Source organism: Rhynchophorus ferrugineus, unplaced genomic scaffold, assembly GCF_030347505.1.
Source record: "Rhynchophorus ferrugineus isolate W39M unplaced genomic scaffold, kcgeb_rfMv2 rfM5, whole genome shotgun sequence".
NCBI lineage: Eukaryota > Metazoa > Arthropoda > Insecta > Coleoptera > Curculionidae > Rhynchophorus > Rhynchophorus ferrugineus.
The window spans coordinates 26,378,255-26,395,594 of NW_027472584.1; the positions used below are offsets into that span (position 1 = coordinate 26,378,255).

At 31.6% G+C, this 17,340-nt stretch overlaps 1 protein-coding gene and 1 long non-coding RNA gene across 7 annotated transcripts in view; one reads left to right on the plus strand and one right to left on the minus strand.

Annotated features, from left to right (window-relative positions):
* Nucleotides 1–17,340, minus strand: part of MAPk-Ak2 (MAP kinase-activated protein kinase 2) — a 31,326-nt gene that overhangs the window by 11,281 nt on the left and 2,705 nt on the right. For all 6 annotated transcript variants that reach the window (XM_076405821.1, XM_076405822.1, XM_076405828.1 and 3 more), the window contains exon 2: nucleotides 763–969. In XM_076405821.1, coding sequence (XP_076261936.1) covers nucleotides 763–901 — 139 coding nt within the window. In that variant the 5' untranslated portion in view covers nucleotides 902–969. The remainder of the gene's footprint in view (nucleotides 1–762; nucleotides 970–17,340) is intronic.
* Nucleotides 178–8,043, plus strand: LOC143197423 (uncharacterized). The gene is made up of 3 exons (XR_013006002.1): nucleotides 178–1,470; nucleotides 1,724–5,112; nucleotides 8,011–8,043. It is a non-coding gene; the product is annotated as an uncharacterized LOC143197423 (long non-coding RNA).

Below are 17,340 nucleotides of genomic sequence, written 5' to 3' on the forward strand. Positions count from 1 at the left end.
TATATAAAACAAAATGAGACATTCTTCTATTATATTTTATTATAAACCGGTGCATGTAGTTATGCAACCAAGAATGTAATAACGCAAATAAAAATACTTATATAGCTCCCCCTCAAGTTGTACGATTTATTATTCGTTTTTTCTTTCGTATCATTTCATCTTCTATGCTAAAATAAGTTTAGTCGTTTAGTTAATGACATAAACATGACTTAAAAATTATTATGTGGTTAATCCTTCCCTAATTTAAGCTCTGTACGAGAACATTTTTGTAATTCCAGTGGAAATATTAATGTAACAACGTTGTATTTCCATGAGGTTATTTCTGTTTATTATTATTTATAGATATAAGATAATACAGACACCTCAGTTGGTCTGATGCGCATAGTAACAGTCTTGCGCTCCAATGGAGCACATAAGAATACATTTCAACAATGCTTATTGTTGGTACTAGAAATAGTACCAAGAACGCCAGCACTTTATTATTTTCGGTCGCTCAATTGTTTAGATCACTATATTTTGGCGGAGGAGTTATGTAAATATTTTGCCTTATATTTATTTTATAATAATGATTTTTAATTCTTTGTTATTATTGACATATATTGAGTTTCAGTCAGTTACAAAATATCTGAGTATAAAAAAAGCAGTTAAATATCAAGATTATTTTCTTGATATTATTACTATATTATGGAGGAGGAGCATTTTTCTCGTTATATGAATTAATTTAGTAACAGTTGTCACGTCTCGTTCTATGTACCAACTTACTAGACGTTTCACCGACGGGATTTAGTAGTTCACTAGCGATAGTGGGGCCCGACCAGCTTAATAAGAAAAGCAGGAGGAAGGAGTAAATGGCGCAGCCCGGAGTGGCCCCCCGCGGCCGGGCCTGAACCGCGGTGGCCATCAGTGGCGGCCCGCTAGGGGCCGACAACCTTTGGCTTTGTTGACAAAAGCACGCCCATGCATTTGGCTCTAGAATCAAATTTATTTATATAGTTATTTTTCAACACAACACCAATTTTATACTAGCGCGAAGCATCTAATTCGTCACACGAACACGAAAAAACAACATACAACTCATAATTATTTATGCAGAATCGTTTTAAACAATGGATTAAATGGTTAAAAGTCCTTTACCCTTATTTAAACTATTTTTAAAACTATCTATTTTCAACAGTCATGACGTAATACCATCCTATCTTTTACATACATAAATAATTTTGTTGTATATTTCCATTTTGTTGCTGTTTTAATTTATACGTTGTGACATAGCAGAATTATGGTTTCTTTTATATTATATTTAAATGTAACGTCACCTCCAATTTGTTTTTATCAAATATATTTTCTAAATCTTTATTTTTATTTCAATTTATATAAATCTTTTCGAAATGTAGCGATAAATAAATCGCTACATTTACTGATGATGATAGCTGTCGGAGACAATAGTGAAGAAGCCTCACGCACAACAAGCAAGTGACCATTTAAATAATTGGACACAAGCTTGGAAAATAAGAATTAATGAAAGTAAATCTGTACATGTGCAGTTCGCCTATAAACAGACCGTACAAGCACCAATAACATAAAATAATACTATCATTCCATATAGCAAAAACGCTAAATATCTCGGAATGAATCTTGATACAAAACTTCGCTGAAAAGAACATATAAAGAAGAAAAGAAAAGAACTAGGATTGAAATATAGGAAAATGTACTGGCTAACTGGAAGAAAATCACAATTATCAGTACATAATAAATTGCTACTATATAAGCAAATACTGAAACCTATATGGACATACGGAGTTCAATCATGGGGATGTTCTGCAAAGAGTAACACAAATAAAATACAAATTTTTCAGAACAAAGTCCTGAGAGGTATTGTGGGCGCACCCAAATACTATATGATTGATTACATGCATCGAGACCTCCAGATACCCACAGTCAGTCAATTTGCAACGGGGCATGAGGAAAGACTCAATTCTCATGAGAATATTGAAGTATTGCAGCTTTTGGATACCACCAGAACAGGACACAGACTAAAAAGAATCAAACCACCTGGTCTTGTGTAGTGATGTGCATATAATAAAAATTACAGCAATAACATGTATAAACATTATTTTACCAGAGACTGAGATAGGGCCGATGGGTCCTCCTGGTAACCTGAATTTAAGTTAGCATAAAGACTAATTGTAGGTTAGACCGAAACGACTAGTAACAATGTAATAATTAAGTAATAATAAAATAATTTAAATCTCTTAAGGTGTAGTTCTTAATTATATAATCTATTTCTGAATTCCATTACTATATGAATTTTAAGTCATTAAGATATTTATTATAAATCATTGTGGATGATGAAAACAAGTGGTTTTATTTTTAATCGTTTTCTAGAAATGTCTGCCACAAATTGGATAAATTAAGTGATGTCATCCAGCAGGAACTTTTCAAATTAGTGAATTGCAAAGGTGTTATTGTTGTTGTTATTTTAACAAATGACAGACAAGCAGCGTGTATTGTTCGAGTATTATTTTCGTACGTATCACAAAAACAGTTTAATATTGTATGAAAAATAGTTTTGCAACAGTTCTGTTATAGTTTTCTAAAAATATATAATGATCGAGCTTTGTTCGAATTTGAGACTTGAAATATTTTTGTGGGTTTAGTCGTAAAAATTTACGAATATTGATTTATTTTAAGTAACCGAACTTTTAAATTATATTTAAATTGATTCAACCGGATAATTGCTTAATACAAAGTGTAACTATTTCCCCATTCCTAATATTTATTTTCATATGTAAATAGTAATTTAATTGTATATTTAAAAAAACCATATTGGATAATAATGTGAATAATGGGTTGCATAACTATCCTTAAAATAACTAAAATAATCCTAATAAAAATATAGAGTTATACCATAGAAAAATACAATTAAAAAAAAAATCGATTGGAACTAATATAAACACCATATTATGTTTTATCAGAAAAGACCTTCACAACAAATCAGACTTACGTATAAAACGTAAACAGTTTTATTAAATTTAATATGGCTTCTGTAGGGTAAACAAGCATATTGCTGTTTTGTTGGACAGTCCATTTACGTACTATATTCAGTAAGCGTTATAAATATACTGTTTTCTATCCTTTTCTTCTTCATTCTTTCATTGCATCTGCGATTCATAACTGAACATTAATTGATTCCCATTGTAATCCTAATTTTGTTTTTTTGTTGCGATACTATCTGATGAAAATGCCTTAAATTATAAAGCTATCTTATAAAATATTTTAAAAGTGCGTCATAAATCATCACGTTTAACCAAAAACTATAAACTCGTAGATATTAAAACAGACTAGTTGATATATGTCCCTTAAAGACACATGTTGATAAAAAACGAAATTAAGATAAAACGTAGCAACAGAATTTTACAGCATAGTAGACAAACAAGTTCTTCCGATGACAGTTTGACAGTTTTAATTTGAATTTTAATACATGTTGTTTGCTCTACTATGTTATAAAGTTTGTTTTCGATGTAATACAGTGAGTTCCAAGACTAGAAGGAAAATAACATTTTAATTACGGAGTTTACTAGAAAGTATACACAAGTAATTAAAATTTAATTTCACTACATGAATAGGTTTATATCGATTAGTTTTTTTTTCACGTAATAGTCTTGTGTTATTTATTATTAATACCAAGGAAACTATAAATACAAAACATCTGGACGTCATTGATAATTTGTGACAACTATAATACGATCAGTGACAACTTAAATAGATTTTTTGTGTTTTTATTAAGTAAGCAAGCAATGGTGTAATTTATTTGTGTTGTTTTTAAGTTAGGAATACACTGAAAGAGTTACATATATTAGCAATTAAATAATTTTAGGACGGTATTGATAATTTTCGATAACTGTAATAGATAGTTGACAATTTAATGAGGTTTTTGTGTCTTTTTTAAAAGTAAAAACCGGTAAATTAGTGTTGCTATAAAACTGGCTATTTGATGGATAGACCTATACCTGAAATATGAAAAATACTACGAAATTAATACCTCTAAGATGTTATTGATAGCTGGTTTGACAACAGTACTAAATAACTGACTACTTACATACATTTTTATGCGTTTTTTTTAAAGTAAATAATTGTTAAAATAGTTACTGTCAGATATAACATGTTGACTGCTGTATAAAATATGAAATATTTATTTTTACTAGTAATGTTTACGTTTATATAAACTATAATTAATATACCTACGTTGCATGACACTTTACTAAAATAATACACGAACACAATTGAAAAAATACACTATTTCACAAATGGTGTTGAGAGGCAAATGGTTGATATCAGTGACTATTGATTTTGGGGAAGCAGACTCGCTCTAGGCATTGTTTCATAAACAAATACCTTTAATTATTTTTATTGGTACTTAAAGATGGTGACATGACCTTATAAACCTGTCTATAGGGTTCATAACAATTTATCGGGGTCAAATTGTATAGCTATAATCACTTAAAGTTATTTGCCAATTATTTTTAGAAACAATCAACGCATACGACAATTAAAATAATTTATATTTTCACTTTTTCTGACGATATATCTTCAGCAATATTTATTTTTCTTTTTAAATCACCTCCGGACGTAAACAATCAATGTATAATTACCGTATCGTTCAGTAAAAATAAAAGGTTTATCAATAAAATATAATACAAATACATTAATTAGTTCAATAACTATTTACTGTATAATAGAACTATTTAAATGTTTTAAATATCGTAGTATATACATAAATAAATATCTTATCATATATTGTAGCAAAAATGAAAGAATCAATCAATAAAATGTTACGATCATATCTTTTTTCATTATGATCATAAAAAATCGCTAATCTTAGCAGTTATTATGATATTTTAATGTTCGTTATTTTTTATATAACAATGCTTCTGATATAATCAGGTTTTCCTGTCGTCACACAATAAAATATTATGTGAATGCGAATTAATGTTGGTGGATTTGATGTACATATTTAGCATTTGTTAGTAGGTTTTATTTTTTATTGAGTTTATAATTCTTGTTATATTATATATGTTATTAGTAAACATTTTTATAGATAAAAACTTGGTTTTGGTGTGTAGCGAATTGAGGCATGTCGAATTTTACATCGTGGAATAACGGTCTACAAAATACCCAGAAATATAATCCCAGATGTTGAACACGGGCGGGGTGCCAATAGGAACCCGACACCGAATAGCTGGCGGCAACCCCGAGACGTTTATCTGGGATATTATTGAAGGGTATTTCGGTCATTCAGTGCTCAACCCTCGTTTGGTTTAGACGTGCCACCATCGACTGCCCAAACCTCGTCAACAGGTAACTCCGCTGCCATCCTTTTTATCTTTGTATTTTTTCTCATTTTTTATATTGTCAATAAATAACGGTCACATCATGTAAACACCACTGTTTCATTTCGATTTACCTCCATTCACCGAGCCACATCATTTACCCTAAAGTGGTGACCCCGACGTGATCTTTCGCAAAATTGGGTTTGGACTCGTGAATGGAGGGTACGTAGAAAATGGTGTATTTTACGTGACCGTTATATTTTTTTTTGTTTCAAAATTTTAAATATTTTTAATTCGATTCGTTTTCAATTTTACCTTCAAGGTTCATTTTCATTTTATTCCGATTAATTTCATTATTTCCAATTCATTATTTTAAATTTTTTTTTGTCAAAATTTTTATTTCACAATATTTTGGAATATTTGTACGTTACTGCTTAATCATCAGCGTCTCGGCTAAACATTTCTTTCGGCGCTATGTTTAAATCATAATGTCTTCCTTCGCTCGCCGTCTCCGTCATAATGGCAGATATTTTGATTTAAAAGGCTTTGGGCAGCTTCGGTCGGATACCGTCGTTATTTGTTTTTTATGAATTAACCTAACGTATGTGACTACGGATTAGTCACAGAGCAGCTCCAGAAGCTAGGTACCGATTGCAGTCACCGTAGACTCGTTATGTCTTCGCCGAAGTACCAGAATTGCTAACGTCTCGTCGTCGAAGAAAATAAGCTACCACGTCGTCGAACAGTCGATCCTCCCACAGCGTCGATTACGGGAGCCCTGTCTGAAGAATAGCTTGTTTTCAACGTCGTCGATGGACCACATTCAAGTGCCAAAGCGACGATGATGCAACGGTATCTGTAGGACCGGAAGATATCAACAGCCGTACCAGATCACAACCGTTTCGAGCTATCATATTTTTTCAAAGCCCAGTTTACACAGCACATTTTGTTTGGTATATGTTTTTTTTTGTATTTGATATTTTTTGCAAACATTTTTGTATTTTTGTTGAAGTAATTTTATGTAAAATTCTGGCAGGGGAGTATTGTAGCGAATTGAGGCATGTCGAATTTTACATCGTGGAATAACGGTCTACAAAATACCCAGAAATATAATCCCAGATGTTGAACACGGGCGGGGTGCCAATTGGAACCCGACACCGAATAGCTGGCGGCAACCCCGAGACGTTTATCTGGGATATTATTGAAGGGTATTTCGGTCATTCAGTGCTCAACCCTCGTTTGGTTTAGACGTGCCACCATCGACTGCCCAAGCCTCGTCTTCAGGTAACTCCGCTGCCATCCGTTTCATTATTTGTATTTTTTATATTGCTTTTATATTGTCAATAAATAACGGTCACATCATGTAAACACCACTGTTTCATTTCGATTTACCTCCATTCACCGAGCCACATCATTTACCCTAAAGTGGTGACCCCGACGTGATATTTCGCAAAATTGGGTTTGGACTCGTGAATGGAGGGTACGTAGAAAATGGTGTATTTTACGTGACCGTTATATTTTTTTTTGTTTCAAAATTTTAAATATTTTTAATTCGATTCGTTTTCAATTTTACCTTCAAGGTTCATTTTCATTTTATTCCGATTAATTTCATTATTTCCAATTCATTTTTTTAAATTTTTTTTTGTCAAAATTTTTATTTCACAATATTTTGGAATATTTGTACGTCACTGCTTAATCATCAGCGTCTCGGCTAAACATTTCTTTCGGCGCTATGTTTAAATCATAATGTCTTCCTTCGCTCGCCGTCTCCGTCATAATGGCAGATATTTTGATTTAAAAGGCTTTGGGCAGCTTCGGTCGGATACCGTCGTTATTTGTTTTTTATGAATTAACCTAACGTATGTGACTACGGATTAGTCACAGAGCAGCTCCAGAAGCTAGGTACCGATTGCAGTCACCGTAGACTCGTTATGTCTTCGCCGAAGTACCAGAATTGCTAACGTCTCGTCGTCGAAGAAAATAAGCTACCACGTCGTCGAACAGTCGATCCTCCCACAGCGTCGATTACGGGAGCCCTGTCTGAAGAATAGCTTGTTTTCAACGTCGTCGATGGACCACATTCAAGTGCCAAAGCGACGATGATGCAACGGTATCTGTAGGACCGGAAGATATCAACAGCCGTACCAGATCACAACCGTTTCGAACTATCATATTTTTTCAAAGCCCAGTTTACACAGCACATTTTTTTTTGGTATATGTTTTTTTTTGTATTTGATATTTTTTGCAAACATTTTTGTATTTTTGTTGAAGTAATTTTATGTAAAATTCTGGCAGGGGAGTATTGTAGCGAATTGAGGCATGTCGAATTTTACATCGTGGAATAACGGTCTACAAAATACCCAGAAATATAATCCCAGATGTTGAACACGGGCGGGGTGCCAATTGGAACCCGACACCGAATAGCTGGCGGCAACCCCGAGACGTTTATCTGGGATATTACTGAAGGGTATTTCGGTCATTCAGTGCTCAACCCTCGTTTGGTTTAGACGTGCCACCATCGACTGCCCAAACCTCGTCAACAGGTAACTCCGCTGCCATCCTTTTTATCTTTGTATTTTTTCTCATTTTTTATATTGTCAATAAATAACGGTCACATCATGTAAACACCACTGTTTCATTTCGATTTACCTCCATTCACCGAGCCACATCATTTACCCTAAAGGTGTTTTAAAAGTTACTATTTAAAGTTCTATTGTATATTATAAATTAAAACTAGAAAACGAGTTGTGACTATATAATAAATTATGATGTAGAAGCATATTTTATTATGTTTTTTTAGCATAATAAAACCTTTAACCAGATTGTTTATTCGCTATATCCAGTGTCGTTATAAGACGACATCACAATTATGTCCTGCTGCTTTAAATATACAAATACTGTTCTAATTGGCACTTAAGATAAAATATACTGTTTGTCTTTTGCTCTGTGTTTGTTATTGTTACGTGTTAACTGCTCGTTAAGTTAAATTAGCTTGTTATTTTGATTTTATTAGTTATTATTGTATTACATATTAGTTTCGTTAGTTAAGTTTCAGGCCAACTGTATACATTTCCGAAACTTTCTGTTACCCGATCATATTTTCGTCAAAGTCGATTTGTATAAGTGTCACATTGTATTGTGTTATCTAAATTAAAGAGTCGCAACATGAATACTAAGTAGATTCGTTGGCAAAAAGGGAATTTAAAAAACCAGCTCGTAGATTCATTAATTCGAAACAACAAATTCGTAGCACATCAAGCGTTGTATTAAGTATCCTACGGAAAATAAAATAAGATTTTCACCACCTCATCATACCGAAAAAAATTAGACGTATTTTATGCTGGCACAAATGCGTTGTTCTAATTTCTTTCCAACATGAATAATGTTGGATATATCAGTTTAAAAATGTATACGGTCTCGATATATTATTGGTGTTGCAACTTGTTAGCTGCAACCATATTTAGTACTTTATTCCAAGAAAATACATCGAAAATAACTTAATATACATAATTTGTTATACTTTAGTTAACAGTTAATGAGTTAAAACCATAATATACCATAATATAGCCGTTTTTAGTTATACTAAGGATGTGAATTAATTATAAGGCCTTGGTCTGGTGGCTTGGTTTTTTTATATTTTAAAGTCTCCTTTTTACCAACAAGGATTTATCTTGACTGGACCTACAGTTTAACCTGGCCTCCGAACCAAGGTCCTTAGGCATTTAAGCCTACCTACTGGCGAGTGACAAATTCAGAAATAATCCTAGAAGACATCCGGTTTTACCCAGCCTGGCTACTGAATCATTTTCCTTATCGGATTTTGTACTCTTGTTTAGGGCAATCACAAACATAAATTTACGACCATGCCCCAGCAGGATTCGAACCCGCGACAATCCCAACTGTAGAAGGACCGTCCCGTTGCCTTTACCATTGCGCCAACCAAGCGGGCAAGTGATGTTATAAACGTAAATGGGAAGTTCTAAAATCCACCAAATTCAAATATTGTCTGTAAAATATCGTTCAAATAATAATAATAATTTTTGCAGAAAAAATGGGAAATTATGAAAAAAAAAGTAATTCACAGTCCATATATTTCTTCTCATCGAACATTTTTAACACCATCACTAATTCCTTTAGTTGTTGCTATTAATCATATGTATATATATAAACACAAAAATAATAGTACCATATAAGGAATGATATCAATTTTCGGTATCATTATGGCTAATTCATACCATATGTTTTTAGACAGTATTTAAAATTGGTTTTCGCCATTTAGATACAGCAATTTGAATAAATTGATTGGTAATGAACCAGTACCGGAAAAATCCATTTCAAATAAGTCCAGGCCATTAAAAAGTACTCGACGTATTTGTTATACAACTTTAAATAATATATGACCAAACTAGGACGTAAAATTTTTAATCCGATTTATCAAGAATGTAGCAAACAGCTATTAGCTTACCAAAAGACCCAAATTTTGAGGTCAATGAAAGTACCGACCAGGAAATAATATTCGCCAGTTCATCAGCGAAGAATCGAAATACAATGATGCCTTAAAATATCAGCGGGAGTCGGTATTTTGATGAAAATTAAAACAAACCGTACAGATATTTAAAAAAATCTAACCGATCATTTTAAAATAATTTTATTGACACAAAATCTTTATCACACTATCGATAACAAATTTATTAAATCATTTCTGAAAATAAAAAACCTATTCCTAGATTTTCGAGCCGTAATATCGAATTACTATGATAAAATAAGGACTAACAATGATCTGTGGAATTCGAAAAGGTCAATGTATCTAAATTATTAGTTCCTAGTAAGATTTCGCCACTACAATGTAAACTGTTTAACATTTTTTCTTTCGTGATTTTGAGTTTTTGATGAGAAAAAAAAATGAAAATATATTCGATTTATTTCTGACGTCTGATACGTAGCAGATTTGAAATGTTTACGCTTTTAAATCGAAATCATTGGGTGGATAAATTGTGTTTTTATGTCTATCACCCAATGAAATACGTAGAATTGACCAAGTCTTAGTTTTCCATCTCTTTCCTCGCTTCACTGCCCAAATAGGAGAGACAAAACTACTTCGGCCGCTATTAACATTTAATTGGCTATCAATAAATAGAGTTTCAAAATAACTATTCCGTAACATTCGAGTGATTGAAGATCTCATTTTTTAATTAATGTATGAAAGGTATCAACTCAATTAAAGATAAATATAAGGAGTAATCGATGTTCATAAAATTGAAACTATTTAGAGATAATTATTTATTAATTAAAGAAAAATGTTAAAGGCGATCGCTGTTCGTAAAGTTAATTAGAGATAATTCCTTGTCAATTAGAGATAAATGAAAAAAACGAACTAAATTTATTGGACTGATTTAGTTAATTAAAGATAAATGTTGTGATTTAGTAATAAATTGAGAAATAATATAAACAGATATAGCAAATCATGAACTGTTCTTTCTTTCATAATGCTATAGACTAATAGCTTCCGAGATTATAATAAATTTAATGATATTAACATGTTGTTTTACGACACTTCATTCATTTCATATTACTCTTGTTGTTTTACGATGGAAGGAATATCATTTATAGTTCATTTACAATTAATTATTATCTTAATCCTATCTAAACAGGACATTGTCCGTTAAAACAGTAGGAATTATCAATAATTATTAATTATTAACAAGCGCTGTCAAAGATTATTATTCAGGATAGAACTAAGTTAAATATAAATAACAGTTTATTTACATTTGATGACCTATAATTAGTATTTGTTAAACAACAGCAATTAGTTCCTAATACTATAATTAAACAACTACCATTAGCATTTAGTAGAATGCGTTGATTTTTTTAATGTCAGTTAGATGTAACATGTCGTCAATTGCCACCTATATATCGTATATACTAAAAATATCTATTATAATATATGAAATTGTAATTCTGTTTTTCATGTCATTTTCATACTGTTATCGTGACTAACTGATATTGTTATTGCAAATAAAAACCGTTTTTTCATATAAACGATGTTTATTGTCTTTTGGGTCGGAATTTTCAATATTTCGATTTAGCAATACAAATGATGTTACATCCTGGTGACCAGCGATTACTCAGAACCGGTCAAATATCAGAGTGTATATCATTTCTTGGTAAAATTGCAACGCGACATCGTGCACATCCTGTATAAAAATCCTTTGACATTCTATTTTTCGCGCTGAAGAGATTTAATTTTTTTGAGAAACATAAAGAAGAAAATTTCAAATACAGGAAATGTTTAGACTTATAACAATAGAAAGATTTGTGCCTGTGACAGAAGAGGGTAAGCTAACAACAGTAAGAACCGTGAAGAAGACCTTTTATGGCAACCTAACCTATAATTTGTTTTCCTGCAAGACAGTGCTATGCTATCTTTATACGTGTCTGCTTTTATATTAATGATCTCATAAGGGGTGTCGACCACCTAGAAAAATATCAATATTTTAAAATATATCGATATTTTATGGCAAAATATATTCATATTCTTAGTTACAGTTGAGTACTAAAATACCTTAAACCTTTAAAATTAAGTATACAATTTAAACAGTTAAAAAAAAAAATAAATGGTTTTTTATAATGTTTAAGAAGTATAATTAAGTTTTTTGAAAAAATATCGAAAAATAATGGCTTACAAAAATATCCATATATCAGTTAAATAAATATCGGCAAAAATATCGATATATCGATATTTTTTCGGCATCCCTAAATTCGATAACTATACACAGGATCGTACTATGTCAATTATATACATCCCTGTGCTTAGAACATTTTAATTAGTTAAAATAAAAATAAAATACACCTATCTTTTGGGTGAATATTTTTTAACATCATTTTATCTACCAGTTAAAGTCATATTTATTCAAGTGGGATAATTTAGAGCTGGCACAAATATTTATTTCGTTTTTAGTAGTATAGTTCGGCTATACTAAAAATAAATATACAAAACAGCGAGAACTTCTGGTCTACTGAAAAAAAAAACGAAAAATAAACATAATTTGAAGGAATATACATGTGTTCTCAAAAAATCGACGTGGACAGTATGAGTGTGACGTTTTTTTTATTATATATGAAGCCTGATATTAAACGATCACAAAATAAGAGAGGATTTTTGTAGCTTCAAAGGTTTACCGCGCAAAAACTGTGTATATATTATAAGTCATCCCTAGAAACTATTTTTTTAATAATTTTTCATTATCTCATGTATAAACAATATATAATATGTATAGTGAACATCCTGTATAGCATTCTTGCAACATTCCGTTCCTCTGGAAGATACATCAAGAGTACATACCTACAGAGGAAACAGGTCAGGACTCCAACATTTTTATACCTTATACAATAAAATTAAGGGAGTAATAATATATTTAATATTTCACTAAAAAAATACGACCCATCTTTATTCATCAATCGATTTTCTTAAAATAGATATTGGTCTATTTTTAGATTTTAATTTGGGATAGTTCCTGATATCTCAAGTAATGTATTCATTGTAATAAACAAACCAAGGGACAGCTAAGACTTAAAATCGATATCAGACGTGGACTGTTTCCGACTAGGAAGAACACAATAGAACGTATAAATAAAATCGAAATATTTGTGGTAATGAATTGGGATCGTGTTTTTTTTGTTGTTATTGTGAAATTCTTAATATGTTTGTGTCACAACACATCAAGGATAGAAATCGGACAAAGAAAAATATGTTTGTTACAATGTAATTTGAAGCCTAGAAAATCGATAGAGGAGGAAATCAGATAAAATACACATCTTTATTATTAGTATCAATAGTTAGTAATAGATGTGTTGAATGATATATACGTTTTCAAAGTATACCCTTTTTATAAATGATATGTCGTATAAAAAGTACTCATTAGCCAATATGAGCAATATTTTGGTTGAAACATTGAGTTTGTGATTAATAATTAAAGCTGTGTGATTAATGAAGAAAAAAGAATAAGAACAAGAGAATAAGAGTGAATTACAAGACTTATTGGCTGAGAAACTCAGCTCAAATCATCAAAGAACTTTCAGACAATTTAGCAGACAAAAAGGATTAGCAATAACGAGTAACAAACACAAATTCATCATTTTGCATGATAACATATTTCAAGAGACACTGTTCCAGGTCGAATAGAAAGTCCTGCCGTACTGAGCGTAATCGTCAGACATAGAGTCTTTTGATTACTACTTATTCAGATCGATGCACCATAGTTTGGATGACACATGGTTTCCAAATATTGAAGAATAATAAATCCAAATATTGAACCAAAAACTGAGACACAGTTGTAGAAAATAATGGGAAATGTTTTCATTAATATATATTGTACGGATTTTTCTCAACAGATGACTTTTTAAAATGAAAATATGATCAGAATAAATGCAAGCGAAACAGCCTAATATACAAATATAAACAGCTAGATATAAACACATGTTTGAAAGACTCATCAAAACTCAGTTAAAAACACTACGACGAAAATCGTATTACGACAAAACTTACTAAACAACCTGGTATATAGAGCAATAGAGATGAGTCGTATTAATATTTGGTCCAAAGTACCGACCTGATACCTTGTGAGAATATTTAAAGAAAAAGGTCAGTGATCCCCTGGGCTTTCTTACTGTAGAACTAAAGCGAACAGCATGAGAAGAAATCGAACAGGTACCTGTGATACCAACAAACCAATTTGATACAAGTGTGGGGTTATATTAACAGAAAATATTATTTTTAATTACAATCGCTTTATAGAACCGCTAATTATTTTTTTCGGTAGACTCTTAAACATAAAAAAATAACTTAATACATTTGATCGTCATCGTAATGTATTCAAATAAAAAAAAATTTGGTGTCGGTACCCGTGACTAGATCATGATCAACACAAACGATAGCGTTATTTATATTTTTTATTATACCATTTTTTATAGTCATGGTGGGAGATATCTAAAAGGTTTTTTAAAGGCCATGGCATAATACACCAAAATACATTACATTTAATATAAAAGTTAGTTGGTTTAATGTGAATATTAAGAGTTTCCCTCGAACGCCATTGTTTTCTTTTTAAATTTAAACAACCCATTGTCTACGCAGTAGACATTTCAAAGTTCAAACAAATGATTTGGAATTTGTTAATAACAAATTTCTATTCAAGAAATCACGTCATTTCTGTCTTTAAATCATTGTTTTTTTTGTAATTATTAAAATATGATTTCGGTTTTCCTTTTTTATATATATCTCTCCTCCTCCTTGAGTCTCCTTTTTATCAACGAGGGTTTATCTGGACTGGACCTACTATTTAACGTGGGCTCCGAACCACGGTGCTCGGCATTAAGCCTACTGGCCTAACTGGCGAGTAGCTAACTTAGAAATCATCCGACAAGACATCCGGTCTTATCCAGCCTGGTTATTGGCGTGACTGGGACCATTTTCCTTATCGGATTTTGCACTCTTGCCTAGGACAATCACAAATGTTAAATAACCACAAACATAAATCAAGAACTATGCCCCGGCAGTATTCGAACCCGCGACTATCGCAACAGTAGGACGACCGTCCTGTCACTATTACCACTGCGCCCGCTGTTTTCCTTTTTGGTAAATAATATTCAATAATTTGCAGTGATCAAGGCAACAGGACAGTCCCCAGCGAGTTCGAATCACCAAGAACAGGGATGTACTTTGTGAAGGAGACGCCCGTGACCAAGCTGATTATGACCGGATATTCTCTAAGTTGGAAATCTACTTGGATATATAAATCCTCTGATTCTGATCTTCATTTGAAAGAATTCGAAGTGGACAACGTCTGATGAATACAACATATATAATATTGATGATACGTCTAATGTTACCATGACACAAAATTAACTTGTTAAATATTTATTTATCCATAGGGATTCTTATTCGGTATATTCCACTTCAAATGTATCAAAAATGAAAGACTATTGTTACACCTGTCAAATATAAGTATTAACCCAAGTAAAAAATCTCCAATAATAATAGAATTATTGTAATTTGCTACCATATACTACAATACTATGGTAAAAGTAAAAAAATAATGTGGTAAAATGAGTGATTAAAAGTAAGGGTTACCCTAAAAGGTAACTAGCCTTAGCCGGGTTATTGGAATGATTGAGAGACAATTATTTGTCAATTTTAGAGTCTTGTATGGTTAGGTTCAGTCATTTAACCGAGATTGGTTGTTATCCAAATAAAGCGTCATATTTCCTTGATACATATCACCCTAAAGTTATCTATGAACTTGCTTGAAATAAAAAAACAGGCAGGAATATATATATATATATATATATATATATATATATAAGAGTTTTTTTAATATCTGTTTGAAAATATTTATACCAGGTCTAAACTACTAAAGGAAAAAAAGGGGAACCGTTAACAGTTAATGTAACAAATCAAACGAATATGGAGGTCATTACCTTCGTCATTCAATTAGTTAAAAGACCTTGTCATTGCTTATAACACTGAAGGGATTCAACGTGGAAATATGCTTGTTATTTTTTTTTTGTTATGGGCCCAGAGACTAAACATAGAAATTCAATTAAAACCGTTCATTTAACATTAGATTCGTCAAAGCAACTCGAAAACTTAATTATACATTTTCAGAATGGTTTTATTTGTATTCGTGTATGTAAATGTTGTTTGACCGAAATTTTCTACCTTTCAGTTAAAAGATTCGACATTTTTACGTCGTAAATAATTACAAAGTTCGCCGGCTTGGTTAGCGCTGTGGTCAAGGCGACAGGACGGTTCTCTTACTGTTGCGATAGTCGTGGGTTCGAATGCTGCTGGGGCATGACCGTAAATTTATGGTTATGATTGTCCTTAGGCAAGAGTGCAAAATCCGATAAGGGAAATGACCCCAGTCACGCCAGTAACCAGGCTAGATAAGACCGGATGTCTTCTGGGGTGGTTTCTAAGTTGACCACTCACCAATCGATAGGCTTGCCGAGGACCGTGGTTCGGAACCCACGTTAAATTGTAAGTCCACCAGGTAAACCATCGTTGGTAAAAAAGTGTAGAAACATTAGGGGGTTATGTGGGTTTAGAATTGTGATTTTTTTAATGTTATTATAAAATAAGTATAGAATATTTTACTATAATTTCAAATAAATGGAAGTAAAAGTCATCTTACATGTCTCAGTAAATTTTGATTGAAAAGTTGATAAAATAAGCTTCTTAATAAAATCGATCAAAAATATAAAACTCTCTCTCTCTCTCTTATTTTCTCAAAAACCCACCAAGTAACATATGGCAAATCGATATGTCGATTAAATATTAATTTTTTTTATGTTATGAATTAATTTATTGAGAAGGAAAAAACAACACACGCAACACCACAGAATCGTAACATTTTCGACGTAGATTCCCCAGAGAGAGAGAGATAGAGAGAGCTGAACGCAATCAATTTTTTCGCAAGTCTCTTAAACGACAAAATAAAATAAATAACAGTGTTATTTTATTAATAAAATAGAATTCGAAAAGTTGGAAGGTCAGGAATTTTTATAACTTCGATATCTATATATTAGCATTTTAAATTCACAAAAAAATCCTAATAGTAATGGTAAACAATGAAATTGTGTAACTTTAAAAAAAAATTAAATGGACTGTTCATGTTAACTATCCAAATATTCTCTTTTTTATTATTCTTTACCGTGTTTGAGACAAATATGTTTTTAGAAAAAGATAATAGATGACAAATATAAATAAAAATGTTAACTGAAATACATCAAGTACTATTGGAAACTTACAGTGAATATACTTGAACGATTGTTGTAACACAAAAAGAAAAGTAAAACAAAAAGATGTACATATTTTTTTTACAATGAACATGGAGCATGAAGGTCTTTATATTAAAAGTGATCTGAACAAATTTTAATAGTTTGTATTTGTACATGACTTTCATGGCTACTTATAATATTTTACTCCAATGAAAACTTCAATCATACTTCAATT